Here is a 19,020-nt window from a genome sequence, read left to right on the forward strand (position 1 = left end):
TCTATCTCTCCCTTCTTTATCTATCTCTCCCTTCTTTATCTATCTCTCCCTTCTTTGTCTATCTCTCTCTTATTTATCTATCGCCCTTCTTTATCTATCTCCCTTCATTATTTCCCAGTATTTCGTCTGCCTGCCAACATCATCCCCGGAATCCCTTCAGGACCTGGGCCTGAGGCTGCTTTGCCCTCAGATATCCACAGGGTGGCGCCCAAGAGCCTGAAATAATTTCCCAGCAGTTTCTTTTTTTTGCTCAGCAAAAATTTTCTCGGTTTTGGTTTTGGATTTGTGTTTGGGTTTGGGTTTTTTTTTTTTTTTTCCCTCTTTATGGCTTCCTTCCCCTAGATGGAGAAGAGGAAATTCAGCAAGTTGGAGGTCACCTTGATTGTCCTCTTCTGCCTGGTGGTGGTCGTTCTTTGTGTCCTCATCGGGCTCTTGGCCACCAAGGATTCGCCGTCAGACGTTGGTGAGTGGCCCCTGCCCGCTTGGAGATGTCTGAGGGAAACAAAACCAATCAAAAAAAAAACCCAAATTTGCCAAAAATTCCAATATTTGGGACAGGTGGAGTTGGGTTGGAAGGGAACCTTCAAGCCCAGCAAGGTCCATGGGCAGGGAGGGTTGTGGTGTCCCCAGCAGAAGAAGGATGCAGGAGGTGGTGGAAGGAGGGCAGAGGAGGCCACAAAGATGAGCCAGAATCTGGAGGCAGCTCTGCTGGGGGGAGAGGTGGAGGGAACTGGGGGTGGTCAGCCTGGAGAAGACCCCAGGAGGACCTCAGAGCTGCCTTCCAGTATCTGAAAGGGACTCCAGGAGAGCTGGGGAGGGACTTCTGAGGTAGGATTCTGAGGAGGGATTCAGAAAAGTCAAGGGATTGAGGAGGGACTCAGAAGTCCTGAGGTCCCCAAATAAGAAGGATCTGGAACTGTTGGAGAGGGTCCAGAGGAGGCCCCCAAGATGCTCAGAGGGCTGCAGAACCTCTGCTGTGGAGTCAGAGTGGGAGGCTTGGGGCTGCTCAGCCTGGAGAAGAGAAGGCTCTGGGGAGACCTCAGAGCAACCTCCCAGCAGCTGAAGGAGGTTCCAGGAGAGCTGGGGAGGGACTTCTGAGAAGGGGTTTGGGGGTGCCAAGATGGTTTGAAGGTGGAGCAGGGGAGGGTTAGGTTGGATGCTGGGCTGGGCGCTGAGCTGGGCACTGAGCTGGGCGCTGAGCTGGGTGCTGAGCTGGGCATTGAGCTGGATCCTGAGCTGGACGCTGAGCTGCGCATTGAGCTGGGCGCTGAGTTGGGTGCTGAGCTGGGCTCTGACCTGGCTGCAGACCCAGGCCCTGCCATGGCCAAGGCTCAGGGCTGGGATTCGAGCTCCTGAGCTTCAACTCAACGCTAAATTTAGGCCCTGAATACTCCTCCTGCTCCTTCTCCTTCTCCTCCTCCTCATCATCATCATTCCTATTACGATGCTATTGATAATAATTAATAATAAAGTTAATCATAGTAATTGTGATAAAAATATTATTATTAATAATTGTTATTAATAATAATATATAATGGCAGTAATAATAATAATAGATAATCAAAACTAATTAATCATAAATAATGATGAATATGGTACAAATAGTAATATAATAAATAATAATAAAAATTATATAATAAAATAATAATAAAATAAAATAATGATGCTATTTATAATAAATAACTAATGATAAAACTAATAAGGGTAATAATAGTAGTAGTGATATAAATGTTATTATTAATAATAACTAATATTATTAATAGTGAAAATAATATAAATAATAGCAGTAATAATATTTTCTATTAGTGATGTTATTGATAATATGATAATATGCTATTGATAATAAAGAATCAATAATAAAGCTAATAAGAGTAATAATCATAGTAGTTATAAAAATTTAAATTTAGTAATTTAATAATAATAATAAACTAATAATAATTTAATAATAACAATAAGCTAATAAATAATAATATGTTATATTATTATATATTCTATTATATATTATATATAATTATATTAAAAAAATAATAATAATTAACTAAATAATAATTATTAATACATTATTATTATTATTCACATTTCCTCACCATTTTACTAATTTCCTGCTAAGAACAACTTAATCACTCTGATGATCACACGATCCATAACTTCTCCATCCCAGAATAACCTATCAGACCCTACACCATTAGCTATTATTATTATTATTATTAATTATCTCTCATTAACCACTTCCTTTCTCTGCTCTTCCTCTTCCTCCCCACAGAATTTTCCCCTTCCTGCCCAGCCCTGGCCACAGCCCAGAGGGTCGACTGCATCCCGGACCAGCTCGCCACCAAGGTCTGGAAAGAGGGGAACCCCCCCCCGATAATTAATTATTAGCTGTTAATAACAGCATGAAATTAGTTAATATGAGTTAGTAATGGCATGGAATTAGATCATAGGAGTTAATAATGGTGTGGAATTCAGTAGTATTAGTTAATAATGGTGTGGAACTGGTTAATAGGAGTTAATAATGCATTAAATTAGTTAATAGGAGTTAATAATGGTGTGGAATTAGTTAATAATGGCATGGAATTAGTTACTATTAGTTAATAGTGGTGTGGAATTGGTTAATATTAGTTAATAATGATATGGAATGAGTTAATATTAGTTAATAATGGTGTGGAATTAGTTTATATTAGTTAATAATGGAGTGGAATTAGTTAATGTTAGTTAATAATGGGGTGGAATGAGTCAATATAAATTAATACTGGCAAGGAATTAATTAATATTAGCTAATAGTGGCATGGAATTGGTTAATATTAGATAGTAATGGCAAGGAATTAGTTAATATTAGTTAATAATGGTGTGGAATTAGTTTATATTAGTTAATAATGGAGTGGAATGAGTTAATATTAATTAATAGTGGCAACAAATTAGTTAATATTAGTTAATACTGATGTGGAATTGGTTAATATTAGTTAATAATGGAGTGGAATGAGTTAATATTAATTAATAGTGGCAAGGAATTCATTAGTTAATAGTGGCATGGAATTGGTTAATATTAGTTAATAATGGCAAGGAATTAGTTAATATTAGTTAATAATGGAGTGGAATTAGTTAATATTAATAATGGTGTGGAATTAGTTAATATTAGTCAATAATGTATGAAGTTAGTAGTAGTTAATAACAGCATGACATTGGTTAATTAGGAGTTACTAATCAGCATTAATAATGGTGGTTGGGCTCCAGGGTGGGCTTCACCTCTCCTGACGTCTCCTCTCTCGGGCCAGAGCCTCTGCTCACGCCGTGGCTGCTGCTGGAGCCCCCTGGGTGACCCCAACGTGCCCTGGTGCTACTTCTCCTCAGACCATGGCTACAGAGTGGATGGGCCCCTGGTGACCACGCAGCAGGGTGAGCTGACCCTCCCCTCCCCTCCCCTCCCCTCCCTTCCCCTCCCCTCCCTTCCCCTCCCCTCCCCTCCCCTCCCCTCCCCTCCCCTCCCCTCCCCTCCCCTCCCCTCCCCTCCCCTTCCCTTCCCTTCCCTTCCCTTCCCTTCCCTTCTCTTCCCTTCCCTTCCCTTCCCTTCCCTTCCCTTCCCTTCCCTTCCCTTCCCTTCCCTTCCCTTCCCGTCCCTTCCCTTCCCTTCCCTTCCCTTCCCGTCCCTTCCCTTCCCTTCCCTTCCCTTCCCTTCCCTTCCCTTCCCTTCCCTTCCCTCCCCTTCCCTCCCCTTCCCTCCCCTTCCCTCCCCTTCCCTCCCCTCCCCTCCCCTCCCCTCCCCTCCCCTCCCCTCCCCTTCCCTCCCCTCCCCTCCCCTTCCCTTCCCTTCCCTTCCCTTCCCTTCCCTTCCCTTCCCTTCCCTTCCCTTCCCTTCCCTTCCCTTCCCTCCTCTCCTCTCCCTTTTTTCCCCTTCTTTCCTCTCTTTCCTCTTCCCCATCTGCTTCCCCTTCCTCAGGGCCATGGTTGCTCAGGATCCATGGCTAACCCTCACTCATAGTTGACCCTCATCCATGGCTGACCCTCACTCATGGCTGACCCTCACCCACGGCTGACCCTCACCCATAGTTGACCCTCACCCATGGCTGACCCTCACCCATGGTTGATCATCACCCACAGCTGACCCTCACCTATGGCTGACCCTCACCCATGGCTGGCCATCACCCATGGCTGGCCATCACCCATGGCTGACCCTCACCCACGGCTGCCCCGCACCCATGGCTGCCCCGCACCCACGGCTGCCCCTCACCCACGGCTGCCCCTCACTCATGGTTTCCCATTCTTCCTGGCTGCTCATTTCTCCACCTTGCTTTGCCTTCAGAAGTTCCCTTCCCACCCAACCCCTGCTTGGTCTCCTTCCCCCTCCCAGGCCTGCAGGCCCCCCTGGCCAGGCTCCCTTCACCGTCGCTCTTCGGCCGTGACATCGACAACCTCCTGCTCATCACCCAGCACCAGACCCCCAACCGCCTCCGCTTCAAGGTCAGCTTCTCCCCACCCCCACTCCCCCCTCTTTGGGAAGGTTTGGACCTCCCTGCTCCATCAGGAGATGTTCCACAGGTGCCTCAATTCTCCTTCCCACCCTCTGACACCTCCCAGCCTTCTCCCTCTGAAGGGTTTTGACTAAAAGAGGCTTTTTTGTACACAAAAAACACTCCAGGAGGGTTCAGGGTTGAGGAGCTCCAAAACCTTTAAAAGCTTCTTCCTCTTCCTCTCTTCTCCTCTCCTCTCCCTTTTCCTCTCTTCTCCTCTCCTCTCCCTTTTCCTCTCTTCTCTCCTCTCCCTTTTCCTCTCTTCTCTCCTCTCCCTTTTCCACTCTTCTCCTCTCTTCTCCCTCCTCCTCTCCTCTCCCTCCTTCTCTCCTCTCCTCTCCCTCCTCCTCTCCTCTCCCTCCTCCTCTCCTCTCCCTCCACCTCTCCTCTCCCTCCTCCTCTCCTCTCCCTTCTCCTCTCCTCTCCCTCCTCCTCTCCTCTCCCTCCTCCTCTCCTCTCCCTCCTCCTCTCCTCTCCCTCCTCCTCTCCTCTCCCTCCTCCTCTCCTCTCCCTCCTCTCCTCTCCCTCCTCCTCTCCTCTCCTCTCCCTCCTCCTCTCCTCTCCTCTCCTCTCCCTCCTCCTCTCCTCTCCTCTCCCTCCTCCTCTCCTCTCCTCTCCCTCCTCCTCTCCTCTCCTCTCCCTCCTCCTCTCCTCTCCCTCCTCCTCTCCTCTCCCTCCTCCTCTCCTCTCCCTCCTCCTCTCCTCTCCCTCCTCCTCTCCTCTCCCTCCTCTCCTCTCCCTCCTCCTCTCCTCTCCTCTCCCTCCTCCTCTCCTCTCCCTCCTCCTCTCCTCTCCCTCCTCCTCTCCTCTCCTCTCCCTTCTCCTCTCCTCTCACTTCTCCTCTCCTCTCCTCTCCCTCCTCCTCTACTCTCCTCTCCCTCCTCCTCTCCTCTCCCTCCTCCTCTCCTCTCCCTCCTCCTCTCCTCTCCCTCCTCCTCTCCTCTCCCTCCTCCTCTCCTCTCCTCTCCTCTCCTCTCCTCTCCTCTCCTCTCCTCTCCTCTCCTCTCCTCTCCTCTCCTCTCCTCTCCCTTCTCCTCTCCTCTCCTCTCCCTTCTCCTCTCCTCTCCTCTCCCTCCTCCTCTCCTCTCCTCTCCCTCCTCCTCTCCTCTCCCTCCTCCTCTCCTCTCCCTCCTCTCCTCTCCTCTCCTCTCCCTCCTCCTCTCCTCTCCTCTCCCTCCTCCTCTCCTCTCCTCTCCCTCCTCCTCTCCTCTCCTCTCCCTTCTCCTCTCCTCTCCTCTCCCTCCTCCTCTCCTCTCCTCTCCCTCCTCCTCTCCCCTCCTCCTCTCCTCTCCCTCCTCCTCTCCTCTCCCTCCTCCTCTCCTCTCCCTCCTCCTCTCCTCTCCTCTCTCTCCTCTCCTCTCCTCTCCTCTCCTCTCCTCTCCTCTCCTCTCCTCTCCTCTCCTCTCCTCTCCTCTCCTCTCCTCTCCTCTCCTCTCCCTTCTCCTCTCCTCTCCTCTCCCTCCTCCTCTCCTCTCCTCTCCCTCCTCCTCTCCTCTCCCTCCTCTCCTCTCCTCTCCTCTCCTCTCCTCTCCTCTCCCTCCTCCTCTCCTCTCCCCTCCCTCCTCCTCTCCTCTCCCTCCTCCTCTCCTCTCCTCTCCCTCCTCCTCTCCTCTCCTCTCCCTCCTCCTCTCCTCTCCTCTCCTCTCCTCTCCTCTCCTCTCCTCTCCTCTCCTCTCCTCTCCTCTCCTCTCCTCTCCTCTCCCCATCTATTTCCCATGGGAAAATTCCCCTCAGTTCAGGCAAAAGTGGGAAATTCTCTCTTTAGCCACCCAAGGAGAGAGGCTGAGCAGGTCTGCACAGGCTCCATCTTGCCCTTGATTGCTGGTGACCACTTCTTGGGGTGCTGCAGTGTGGCCAACAGGTGGGGGATGGGATTTTTGTGGGGGGTGGTTTTTTTTTTGGTCCCCAAGAGGAATTTGGATGCTCCTGCTGGGAAGAGGCATTGATGACCGAATGTCTTCTTTGGGCCTGAAAAATCCCTTTGTCCTTTGACTTCACTTTTGGCCTTTCAACCTCACCCAGATCACTGACCCCAACAACCAAAGGTATGAAGTCTCCCACGAGCATGTGGGATCCTTCACTGGCCCAGCAGCCTCCAACCTCAAGTATGAAGTGCAGGTCCAACACAAACCCTTTGGCATCAAGGTGATCAGAGCCAGCACTGGAAAAGTTGTGTGAGTAAATCTGGGGCGTTCTTTTTATCTCCAAGGGTGGTGGACTGCAGCTTCATGATGGTTGATACCTCAAAAGGTGTCTTCTTGGGCACAGGAAGTGTGGTCTGGATGATTGGAGAGGGAGGTGGAGGCCGAGTGATTGAAGAAGGAAAGAAGTCAGAGAGTGGTGGTCAATGGGACAAGGTCTAGTTGGGACAGGGTCTAGTTGGGACAGGGTCTAGTTGGAGGCCAAGATGTTGAAGGAAAGAAGACAGAGGGTGGTGGTCAATGGGAAAGGGTCTAGTTGGAGGCCAAGTGGTTGAAGGAAGGAGATCAGTGAGTGGTGGTCAATGGGACAGGGTCTAGTTGGAGGCTAAGGGGTTGAAGGAAGGAGGTCGGTGAGTGGTGGTCAATGGGACAGGGTCTAGTTGGAGGCCAAGGGGTTGAAGGAAGGAGGCCAGTGAGTGGTGGTCAATGGGACAGGGTCTAGTTGGAGGCTTGTATTCAATGGAATCCCTCAGGAGTCATTACTGGGACCAGAACTCTTCAATATCTCCATCAAGGACCTGGATGAGGGCACAGAGAGCACTGCTAGCCAATTTGGTGCTGGCACCAAACTGGGAGGAGTGGTGGCACCTCCTCAGTCTGTGAATGAAACTGAATTAGATAACATGGAAGTGATTTGGATTTGATTCTATTGAACTGGATTAAATGAATGGAATGGGATGGAATGGGATGGGATGGAATGGAATGGAACTGGACTGAACTGGACTGAATTGATCTGAACTGAATTGATCTGAACTGAATTGATCTGAACTGAACTGAACTGAATTGATCTGAACTGAACTGAATTGGATTAGATTGGATTGAATTGGATTGCATTGAATTCAATTGATCTGAACTGAATTGAACTGAACTGAATTGAATTGAACTCAGCTGAACTGGACTGAATGAAATGGAACAGAACTGAGCTGAACTGAGCAGAATGGAGCAGAAAGAAACAGAACTGAATTGAATTTAACTCAACTGAACTGAATTGAATTGAACTGAATTGAATTGATCTGAACTGAATTGAACTGAACTGAGTTGAATTGATCTGAACAGAAGTGAATTGAATCGAATTGAACTGAATTGAATTGAATTAAAATGAAATGAATTAAATTGAACTGAAATGAACTGAGTTCAATTGAATTGAATTGAAGTGAAGTGAACTGAACTGAATTGGACTGAATTGAACTCAACTGAATTCAATTCCCCCCAACCTCTACTGCCCTGCTTTGGCCAAGTGACCAAACAGCCAGCACCCAGCGGTGGCCAATATCACTGATGGAAAGGGTTGGGGCTCTTGGGGGTGGGGTGGGGTTGGTTTTTTTTGGTGCTACCAATGGACCCAACCTTCCTGACCAACACTTTTCTGCCCCCTTCTGGTGTTCCTCCAGCTTTGACACCACCATTGGTCCTCTGGTCTACGCAGAGCAGTTCCTGCAGCTCTCCATCTGGCTCCCCGGCGCCAACATCTATGGGGTGGGAGAACACATCCACAAGAGGTACCAGCACGACCTCAACTGGAGGGTCTGGCCCATATTCAACAGGGGAACAAATCCTTCAGCGGTAACTCCTTCATTTGAGCACTTTTGGCCTTTCTTGGTTTGGGTTTTTTTCAGGATTCTGGCTGGGGTGGAGGCCAGAGAGAAGCAGAGTCCCCCAGGGCTCAGGGTTGGGACCAGGCCTGTTCAGGGTCTCTGTTGGGGCCATGGGGAGTGGCACTGAGTGCAGCCTCAGCAGGTGTGCTGATGACACCAAGCGGTGTGGTGCAGCAGCCATCCAGAGGGACCTGGACAGGCTGGAGGGAAAGGATCCATCCAGAGGGACCTGGACAGGCTGGAGGGAAGGGATCCATTCAGAGGGACCTGGACAGGCTGGAGGGAAGGGATCCATTCAGAGGGAGCTGCACAGGCTGGAGGGAAGGGATCCATTCAGAGGGGGCTGGACAGGCTGGAGGGAAGGGATCCATTCAGAGGGAGCTGCACAGGCTGGAGGGAAGGGATCCAACCAGAGGGAGCTGCACAGGCTGGAGGGAAGGGATCCATCCAGAGGGAGCTGCACAGGCTGGAGGGAAGGGATCCAACCAGAGGGAGCTGCACAGGCTGGAGGGAAGGGATCCAACCAGAGGGAGCTGCACAGGCTGGAGGGAAGGGATCCATCCAGAGGGAGCTGCACAGGCTGGAGGGAAGGGATCCATCCAGAGGGAGCTGCACAGGCTGCAGAGCTGGGGCCATGACAACCTCATGAGGTTCACCAAGGCCAAGGGCAAGGTCCTGCAGCTGGGGCAGGGCAATCCCAGGCACTGCTATAGGCTGGGCAGGGACTGGCTGGAGAGCAGCCCTGAAGGAAAGGCCTTGGGGGTGCTGGGGGAGGAGAAGCTCAGCAGGAGCCAGCAGTGAGCACTTGCAGCCCAGAGAGCCAAGCAGAGCCTGGGCTGCAGCAGGAGAAGTGTGGCCAGCAGGGCCAGGGAGGGGATTCTCCCCCTCTGCTCCACTCTGCTGAGACCACACCTGGAACTCTGTGTCCAGTTCTGGAGCCTCTGTTCCAGGAAGGATCTGGAGGTGCTGGAAGGTGTCCAGAGAAGGGCCACGAGGATGAGCAGAGGGCTGGAGCTGCTCTGCTCTGAGGACAGCCTGAGAGAGTTGGGATTGTGCAGTCTGGAGAGGAGAAGGCTCCCAGGACATCTTCCAGAATCTGAAGGGGGCTACAAGAAATCTGGGGAGGGACTTCTTAGGGTGTCAGGGAGTGACAGGACTGGGGGGGATGGATCCAAGCTAGAGGAGGGTGGATTCAGATTGGATGTTAGGAAGTTCTTCCCCATGAGGGTGGTGAGACACTGGCAGAGGTTGCCCAAGGGAGGTGGTGGAAGCCTCATCCCTGGAGGTTTTTGCAGCCAGGCTGGATGTGGCTGTGAGCAACCTGCTCTGGTGTGAGGTGTCCCTGCCCATGGCAGGGGGGTTGGAAGTGGATTATCCTTGAGGTCCCTTCCAGCCCTACAATTCTATAATTCTTTAAGGAGATCTCCTGAGGCCTGGAGAAAAGAAGGCTCCAAGGGATGTGACCTTAGAGCTGCCTTCCAATAGCTGAAGGGTCCTGCAGGAAGGCTGCAGAAGGACTTTTCATGAGGGGCACTAGAGACAAAGCCAAGAGGAGGGGGGAATGGTTTGAAGCTGAGGGAGAGGAGGGTGAGACTGGAGCTGAGGAAGAAGTTCTTAGGTAGGAAGGTGGTGAGAATCTGGAGCAGGCTGCCCAAGGAGGCTGTGGATGCCTCCTGCCTGGAGGTGTTCAAGGACAGGTTGGATGAATCAGAGAATTGTCAGGGTTGGAAGGGACTTCAAGGCTCATCCAGTGCCAACCTCTCTGCCATGGGCAGGGGCGCCTCACAACAGAGCAGGTTGCTCACAGCTGCAAACACCTCCAGGGATGAAGCCTTGAGCAGCTGAGTCGAGCTGAGAGGTGTCCCTGGGCATGGTGAGGAGGTTGGAAGGAGCTGAGCTCTGAGGTCCCTTCCAGCCTGAGCCATTCTGGGGTTCTCTGAAATGTCCCCAAAAGTTTCAGTCAAATTCCTTCAGCTTTGGAGGTTTCCTCAAAACTGGGGGGCAAATTTCCCCCAATTCTTAGCTGGATTTCCTCAGATTTGAGGGAAGTATCCCCAAATTTTCTGGTGGGTTCCTCAAATTTAGGCTCAGTTCTCCCAGGTGGTTTTTAATTTTTCAGGTGGATTCCCTCAAATTTGAGGTAAATTCCCCCCAAAATTTTGGGTGGATTCCCCAAATTTGAGGTAAATTCTCCCAACCTTTCAGCTGAATTTCCTCAGATTTAGGTAAATTCCCCCAAATTTTCAGCTGAATTTCCTCAGATTTGAGGTAAATTCCCCCAAATTTTCAAGCTGAATTTCCTCAGATTTGAGATAAATTTCCCCAATTTTTTTCAGGGGAATTTTTGTCAGCTTTGGAGTAAATTCCCCCCCAAAAAATTTCAGCTGAATTTCTTCAGATTTGAGGCAAATTCCCCCAAATTTTCAGGTGGATTTTGTTACATTTGAGGTAAATTCCCCCCACCTTTTCAGACAGATTTTGTCAGCTTTGGAGTGCATTCACCCCCCAATTTTCATCTGAATTTCTTCAGATTTAAGGTAAATTCCCCCAAATTTTCAGTTGAATTTCCTCAGATTTGAGGCAAATTTCCCCAAATTTTTCAGGTGGATTTTTGTCAGCTTTGGAGTAAATTCCCCCAAATTTTCAGGTGGATTTCATTAGACTTGAGGTAAATTTCCCCCAAAACTTTCAACTGAATTTCTTCAAATTTGAAGTGAGTTCCCCAAAATTTTCAGGTGGAGTCTCCAAATTTGGGCTCAATTCCCCCAAATTTAGGCCTTCAACAGAACTTAAGCAACTTCAAGACTTTCCCATCAAGGAGAGAAACTCAGTCCCCTGAGGTCATTCTGGATGCTTCTGCCCACACTTGATGAATTTTTGTACCTTTTATTTTTTGTGATTTTTTTAAAATATATTTAGTGATTTTTTTTGTTGTTTTTAATCCAAATTCTCTCTCTCTCTCTTCATTTTTTATTATTTTGGGGGTGTTTTTTGTTCCCTTGAAGAATGTAGAAAATTTATATGGTGCTCATACCTTCTTCTTGTGCTTGGAAGATGAAAGTGGAGCCTCTCTTGGTGTCTTCTTGATGAACAGCAATGCTATGGGTAAGAAAAGAGGGGAAAAAAGACAACAAAACCCCCCAAAATTTTTTTCTTTTCTGGAAAACATAGAGGGGGAGAGGGAAAATAGACATTTGAAGGCAAAAGAAGTGCTGCAAAACCACTGCTGCAAGCTCCAGGAAGTGTTTTGGGGTTTCCTTGACTACTTTTGGTTGGTTGGTTTCTCATGAGGTTCAACAAGACCACGGGCAAGGTCCTGCAGCTGGGGCAGGGCAATCCCAGGCACTGCTATAGGCTGGGCAGGGACTGGCTGGAGAGCAGCCCTGAAGGAAAGGCCTTGGGGGTGCTGGGGGAGGAGAAGCTCAGCAGGAGCCAGCAGTGAGCACTTGCAGCCCAGAGAGCCAAGCAGAGCCTGGGCTGCAGCAGGAGAAGTGTGGCCAGCAGGGCCAGGGAGGGGATTCTCCTCCTCTGCTCCACTCTGCTGAGACCTCACCTAGAGCTCTGTGTCCAGTTCTGGAGCCTCTGTTCCAGGAAGGATCTGGAGGTGCTGGAAGGTGTCCAGAGAAGGGCCACGAGGATGAGCAGAGGGCTGGAGCTGCTCTGCTCTGAGGACATCCTGAAGGAGTTGGGGTTGTGCAGTCTGGAGAGGAGAAGGCTCCCAGGAGACCTTCTTGTGGCCTTCCAGGATCTGAAGAAGGACTACAAGAAATCTGGGGAGGGACTTTTGAGGGTGTCAGGGAGTGATAGGACTGGGGGGAATGAAGCACACCTAGAAATGGGGAGACTCAGATTGGATGTTAGGAAGAAGTTCTTCCCCATGAAGGTGTTGAGAGACTGGCAGAGGTTGCCCAGGGAGGTGGTGGAAGCCTCATCCCTGGAGGTGTTTGCAGCCAGGCTGGAAGTGGCTGTGAGCAACCTGCTCTGGTGTGAGGTGTCCCTGCCCATGGCAGTGGGGTTGGGACTGGATCACCCTTGAGGTCCCTTCCAACCCTGACAATGATTCCATGATTCTTTGGTTCTCTGATTCTCTGATTCCATGATTCCTCAATTCGATGATTCTATGACTCTTTGATTCTATGATTCCATGACTCTGATTCTAAGATTCTATGATTCTTTGATTCCATGATTTTGTGATTCCATGATTCCATGATTCTATGATCCTATGATTCATTGTTTCTGATTCTATGATCCTGAGATTCTCTGACTCTCTGATTCCATGATTCTTTGATTCCATGATTCCATGACTCTCTGATTCCATGGTTCTCTGATACTCTTTATTTGATTCCATGATTCTGATTCTCTGATTCCATGATTCCATGATTCTGATTCTCTGACTCTCTGATTCCGTGATTCTCTGACTCTCTGATTCCATGATTCTTTGATTCTCTGATTCCACGATTTTCTGATTCCATGATTCTGATTCCCTGATTCCATAACTCCATGATTCTGTGATTCCATGATTCACTGACTCTCTGACTCCATGATTCTCTGACTCTTTGATTCCATGATTCTCTGATTCCATAATTCCATGATTCTCTGACTCTTTGATTCTCTGATTCCCTGATTCTCTGATTCCATGATTCTGACTCTTTGATTCCATGATTCTCTGACTCTTTGACTCCATGATTCTCTGATTCCATGATTCCATGATTCTCTGACTCTTTGATTCCATGATTGCATAATTCCATGATTCTCTGACTCCATGATTCTCTGACTCTTTGACCCTTTCCCCCCTGGGGCTGCCATCTGGGGCTGCCCCCAGCCAATTTTGTTTCTCCTCCCAGACATCGCCATGCAGCCGGCGCCGGCTGTCACCTACAGAGTCATCGGGGGGGTGCTGGACTTTTATGTCTTCCTTGGGGACACCCCTGAGCAGGTGGTGCAGGAGTATGTGCAGGTAGGTTGGGGGACACCATCTCAAGGCATTCTCCAGCTTTGGGGACCCTCAAGGACAGTCCTGGCTGATGGAGCCTTGCAACAGGCTGCCCAGAGAGGTTGTGGAGTCTCCTCTGGAGCCTTTCCAAACCCACCTGGATGTGTTCCTGTGTGACCTGCCCTGGGGGAGCCTGCTTTTGGCAGGGGGATGTTGGGACCTGGTGTCCCCCAGGGATCAGTGTTGGGTCCAATCCTGTACAATATCTTTATTGATGATCTGGATGAGGGGACTGAGTCCACCGTTAGTGAGTTTGCAGATGACACCAAGCTGGGAGCAGGAGTTGATGTGTTGGAGGGTAGGAATCATAGAATCAGTCAGGGTTGGAAGGGACCACAAGGATCATCCAGTTCCAACCCCCCTGCCATGGGCAGGGACACCTCACACTACAGCAGGCTGGCCAGAGCCTCATCCAGCCTGGCCTTAAACACCTCCAGGGGTGGGGCCCCAACCACCACCCTGAACAACCCATTCCAGGCTCTCACCACTCTCATGGTGAAGAACTTCTTCCTCAAGGGTAGGAGGGCTCTGCAGAGGGACCTTGCCAGGCTGGACAGATGGGCAGAGTCCAACAGGATGGCATTTAAGTCCCAGTGCCAGGTGCTGCACTTTGGCCATACCAACCCCATGCAGTGCTACAGGCTGGGGTCAGAGTGGCTGGAGAGCAGCCAGGCAGAGAAGGACCTGGGGATGTTGGGCCAGCAGTGTGCCCAGGGGGCCAAGAAGGCCAAGGGCATCCTGGGCCTGGATCAGGAACAGTGTGGCCAGCAGGAGCAGGGAAGTCATCCTGCCCTGTGCTCAGCACTGGTTAGGCCACAGCTTGAGTGCTGTGTCCAGTTCTGGGCTCCTGAGTTTAAGGACATTGAGATGCTGGAAGGTGTCCAGAGAAGGGCAACAAGGCTGGGGAAGGGTCTGGAGCACAGCCCTGTGAGGAGAGGCTGAGGGAGCTGGGGGTGTTCAGCCTGGAGAAGAGGAGGCTCCGGGGTGACCTCATTGCTGTCTACAACTACCTGAAGGGAGGTTGTAGCCAGGTGGGGGTTGGGCTCTTCTCCCAGGCAAGCAGTGACAGAACAAGAGGACACAGTCTCAAGCTGCACCAGGGGAAGTTTAGGCTGGAGGTGAGGAGAAAGTTCTTCCCAGAAAGAGGAATTGGCCATTGGAATGTGCTGCCCAGGGAGGTGGTGGAGTCACCATCCCTGGAGGTGTTCAAGAAAAGCTTGGATGTGGCACTTGGAGCCAGAGCTTAGTAGTCATGAGTTCTTGGGTGACAGGTTGGACTTGATGATCCTTGAGGTCTTTTCCAACCTGGTTGATTCTATGATTCTATGATCTCTGGAGGTCCCTTCCAAGCCCTAACCTTCTGTGGAGGCCTGTGGCCAGTGGTGTTCCCCAGGGATTGGTCCTGCCTCCAGTTTTGGTCAATATCTTTACCCACCACCTGGGCTGAGGGGATCGAGAGGACTCTCAGGAAGTTCTCTGATGATACAGAAGTGGGGTGGGGGGTGGCTGACACCCCTCAGGCTGTACTGCATCCAATGAGAGCTGGGGGAAGGTGAACCTCATGAAGTTCAAGAAGGACAAGTGCAGGGTCCTGCATCTGGGGAGAAGCAACCCCAAGCACCAGGACAGGTTAGAGGCTGCCCTGCTGGAAAGCAGCTCCACAGAGGAAGACCTTGGAGTACTGGTGGGCAGCATGGGACAGCAAAGTGCCCTTGGGGCCAGGAGAGCCAATGGGATCCTGGGGGAGGGCAGCAAGAGAAGTGTGGCCAGCAGGGCTGGGGAGGTTCATTCCCCACCTCTGCTCTGCCCTGCTGAGACCACCCCTGGAGTACTGCATCCAGTTTGGGGCTCCCCAGTTGAAGAGAGACAGAGACCTGCTGGAGAGAGTCCAAGGGATAGCCATGAGGATGATTTGGGGACTTGAGCATCTCCCCTGTGAGGAGAGACTGAGAGACCTGGGGGTGTTTAGTCTGGAGAGGAGAAGGCTGAGAGGGATCTGATCAATGGCTATCAATAGCTGAGGAGTGGGGGGCAAGGGGAGGGGGCCAGGCTCTTTTGGGTGCTCCCCAGTGATAAGCCAAGGACCAATGAGTTCCAGCTTGACCAGAGAAGATTTCACCTCACCATGAGGAGAAACTTCTTGACAGTGAGGGTGACAGAGCCCTGGAGCAGGCTGCCTAGAGAGGATTGTGGAGTCTCCTCTTCTGGAGCCTTCCCAAACCCCACCTGGATGCCTTCCTGTGCAGACTCCCCTGGGTGGTCCTGCTCTAGCAGGGGGGAGGGGGGCTTGGACTGGGAGATCTCTGGAGGTCCCTTCCAACCTCTCATGCACTGTGGTCCTGTGAGACTTTATGGAATCAGCCCCAAAGGAGGAGGCTGACAGCACTCTCTTGGATTCTTCCCCTCTCCCAGTTCATTGGGCTGCCAGCTTTGCCTTCCTACTGGAGCTTGGGCTTCCAGCTGAGCCGCTACAACTACACCTCCCTGGACCAGGTGAAGACTGTGGTGGAGCAGAACAGAGCCCTTGGCCTCCCTTATGTGAGTAAAAGAAACCCCAGGGTTTGCTCCTCCTCCTCTAGGGCTGCTTTGACTGGCTGCAAGGTTGCTTCTCCAGAAGTTTCTTAGCTTGAAACTTCCACCATGAGAAGTTTTTTTGGCTCCAAATTTGCACCTCAAGAAGTTTCTTTTTTGGCTCCAAATTTCCATCTCAAGAAAATTTTGGCTCCAAATTTCCATCTCAAGAAGTTTTGGGGCTTCATATTTCCATCTCAAGAAGTTTTTATCTTCAAATTTCCATCTCAAGAAGTATTTTTGTCTTCCAATTTCCATCTCCAGATGATTTTTAGCTTCAAATTTCCATCTTGAGAAGTTTTTTGGCTTCAAATTTCCATCTCAAAAAGTTTTTGGGCCTCAAATTTCCATCTCAAGAAGTTTTTGGGTTTCAAGTTTCCATCTGAAGAAGTTTTTAGCTTCAAATTTCCACTTCAAGAGGATTTCTTTTTTGGCTTCAAATTTCCATCTCAAGAAGCTTTTCAGGCTTCAAATTTCCATCACCAGAAGTTTTGGGGCTTCAAATTTCCATCTCAGGAAGATTTTTGGCTCCAAATTTGCATCCCAAGAAGTTTTTTGGCTTCAAATTTCCATCTCAAGATGATTTTTAGCTTCAAATTTCCATCTCAAGAAGTATTTTTGGCTTCCAATTTCCATCTCCAGATGATTTTTAGCTTCAAATTTCCATCTTGAGAAGTTTTTTGGCTTCAGATTTCAATCTCAAGAAGTTTTTGGCTTCAAATTTCCATCTCAAGATGATTTTGGCTTCAAATTTCCATCTCAAGTTTTTGGCTTCAAATTTCCATCTCAAGAGGATTTCTTTTTTGGCTTCAAATTTCCATCTCAAGAAGTTTTGGGTTTCAAATTTCCATCTCAAGAAGTTTTTTAGCTTCAAATTTCCATCTCAAGAAGTTTTTTAGCTTCAAATTTCCATCTTGAGAAGTTTTTTAAGCTTCAAATTTCCATCTCAGGAAGATTTTTAGCTTCAAATTTCCATCTCAAGAAGTATTTCTGGCTTCAAATTTCCATCTCAAGGTGATTCTGGCTCCAAATTTGCATCTCAAGAAGTTTTTGACTTCCAATTTCCATCTCCAGATGATTTTTAGCTTCAAATTTCCATCTTGAGAAGTTTCTTGGCTTCAAATTTCCATCTCAAGAAGTTTTCTGTCTTCAATTTTCCATCTCAAGAAGTATTTTTGGCTTGAAGATTCCATCTGAAGAAGTTTTTTGGGCTTCAATTTTTTTTTTTTTTTTAATTTAAAATTTCCATCTCAAGAAGTTTTTTGTTGGTTTGGTTTTGGGTGTTGGTTTTTTTATGTTTGTTTGTTTGGGGGAGTTTTGCTTAAATTTTCCATCTCAAGAAGTTTTTGGGTTTGGTTTTGGTTTGATTTTTTTTTTTTTTTTTTTTTTGCTCAGCCAAGCAGTTCTGTGGAGAAGGAGCTGGAGGCTGGGGGGAGGGGGGGATGGACAAAACGCTGTCCGTGGGCCAGCAGCGTCCTCTTGTGGCCACTGGAAGGATCTATCTCGAGAGGTTTAAATCTACTTCGGGTGTCCACACCCAGCTAAGGGGCGGAGGGAGGTGGGAAGGGGAGGGGAGGGGAGGAGGAGGAGGGATGGTTCCAGCTGCTTCTCTGGGCGGTGTGTTGAGAGGACCCTGCCTGGCTGGAGCCTCTCACGTCCCCAGCTGAGGTCCTGCCTGATGTCCTCCCTCCACCCCCCCCCCCAGGACGTGCAGTACATCGACATTGACTACATGGAGGACTGGAAAGATTTCACCTACGACAAAGAGAGGTTCAGAGACCTCCCCAAATTCCGAACCTTCCTGCACCAGCAGGGGCAGAAGTACATCCTCATCCTGGTGAGCACCCCCTGCTCCTCCTCCTCCCTTCCTCCTCCTCCTCCTCCCTTTTTCCTTCACCTCCTTTTCTCCTCCTCTCTTTTTCCTTTTCTCCTTCTCCCCCTCTTCTCCTTCTCCCCTCCTTCTCCCCTCCTTCTCCCCTCCTTCTCCCCTCCTTCTCCCCTCCTTCTCCCCTCCTTCTCCCCTCCTTCTCCCCTCCTTCTCCCCTCCTCCCCCTCCCCCTCCTCCCCCTTCCCCCTCCTCCCCCTTCCCCCTCCTCCCCCTTCCCCCTCCTCCCCTCCTCCCCCTTCTCCCTCCTCCCCCTTCTCCCTCCTCCCCTTCTCCCTCCTCCCCCTTCTCCCTACTCCCCCTTCTCCCTCCTTTCCCTCCTCCCCCTTCCCCCTCCTTTCCCTCCTCCCCCTTCCCCCTCCTCTCCCTCCTCCCCCTTCCCCCTCCTCTCCCTCCTCTCCCTCCTCCCTCCTCTCCCTCCTCCCCCTTCTCCCTCCTCCCCCTTCTCCCTCCTCCCCCTTCCCCCTTCTTCTTTTCTCCTTCCTCTCCCTTCCTCCTCCCTCTCCTCCCTTCCTCTCCTCCCTCTCCTCCCTTCCTCTCCTCCCTCCCTCCTTCCTCTCCTCCCTTCCTCCTTCCTCTCCTCCCTCCCTCCTTCCTCTCCTCCCTCCCTCCTTCCTCTCCTCCCTCCTCCCCTTCTCCCTCCTCACCCTTCCCCCTCCTCACCCTTCCCCCTTCTTCTTTTCTCCTTCCTCTCCCTTCCTCCTCCCTCTCCTCCCTTCCTCCTTCCTCTCCTCCCTTCCTCCTTCCTCTCCTCCCTTCCTCCTTCCTCTCCTCCCTCCCTCCTTCCTCTCCTCCCTCCCTCCTTCCTCTCCTCCCTCCTCCCCTTCTCCCTCCTCACCCTTCCCCCTCCTCACCCTTCCCCCTTCTTCTTTTCTCCTTCCTCTCCCTTCCTCCTCCCTCTCCTCCCTTCCTCTCCTCCCTCTCCTCCCTTCCTCTCCTCCCTTCCTCTCCTCCCTCCCTCCTTCCTCTCCTCCCTCCCTCCTTCCTCTCCTCCCTCCCTCCTTCCTCTCCTCCCTCCTCCCCTTCTCCCTCCTCACCCTTCCCCCTCCTCACCCTTCCCCCTTCTTCTTTTCTCCTTCCTCTCCCTTCCTCCTCCCTCTCCTCCCTTCCTCTCCTCCCTCTCCTCCCTTCCTCTCCTCCCTCTCCTCCCTTCCTCTCCTCCCTCTCCTCCCTTCCTCTCCTCCCTCTCCTCCCTTCCTCTCCTCCCTTCCTCTCCTCCCTCCCTCCTTCCTCCTCCCTCCTTCCTCCTCCCTCCTTCCTCCTCCCTCCT

At 50.5% G+C, this 19,020-nt stretch overlaps 1 protein-coding gene across 1 annotated transcript in view; it reads left to right on the top strand.

Moving 5' to 3' along the window:
• The first annotated feature begins 342 nt into the window (after window positions 1-342).
• Window positions 343-19,020, top strand: part of LOC128980423 (sucrase-isomaltase, intestinal-like) — a 47,433-nt gene continuing 28,755 nt past the window's right edge. The window contains exons 1-10 of the mRNA XM_054398896.1: window positions 343-463; window positions 2,264-2,337; window positions 3,273-3,393; window positions 4,346-4,455; window positions 6,528-6,679; window positions 8,098-8,269; window positions 11,307-11,406; window positions 13,146-13,258; window positions 15,707-15,832; window positions 17,571-17,702. Of these exons, the coding sequence (XP_054254871.1) occupies window positions 343-463; window positions 2,264-2,337; window positions 3,273-3,393; window positions 4,346-4,455; window positions 6,528-6,679; window positions 8,098-8,269; window positions 11,307-11,406; window positions 13,146-13,258; window positions 15,707-15,832; window positions 17,571-17,702 (1,221 nt within the window). The remainder of the gene's footprint in view (window positions 464-2,263; window positions 2,338-3,272; window positions 3,394-4,345; window positions 4,456-6,527; window positions 6,680-8,097; window positions 8,270-11,306; window positions 11,407-13,145; window positions 13,259-15,706; window positions 15,833-17,570; window positions 17,703-19,020) is intronic.

This window comes from Indicator indicator, unplaced genomic scaffold (assembly GCF_027791375.1).
Source record: "Indicator indicator isolate 239-I01 unplaced genomic scaffold, UM_Iind_1.1 iindUn_scaffold_170, whole genome shotgun sequence".
NCBI lineage: Eukaryota > Metazoa > Chordata > Aves > Piciformes > Indicatoridae > Indicator > Indicator indicator.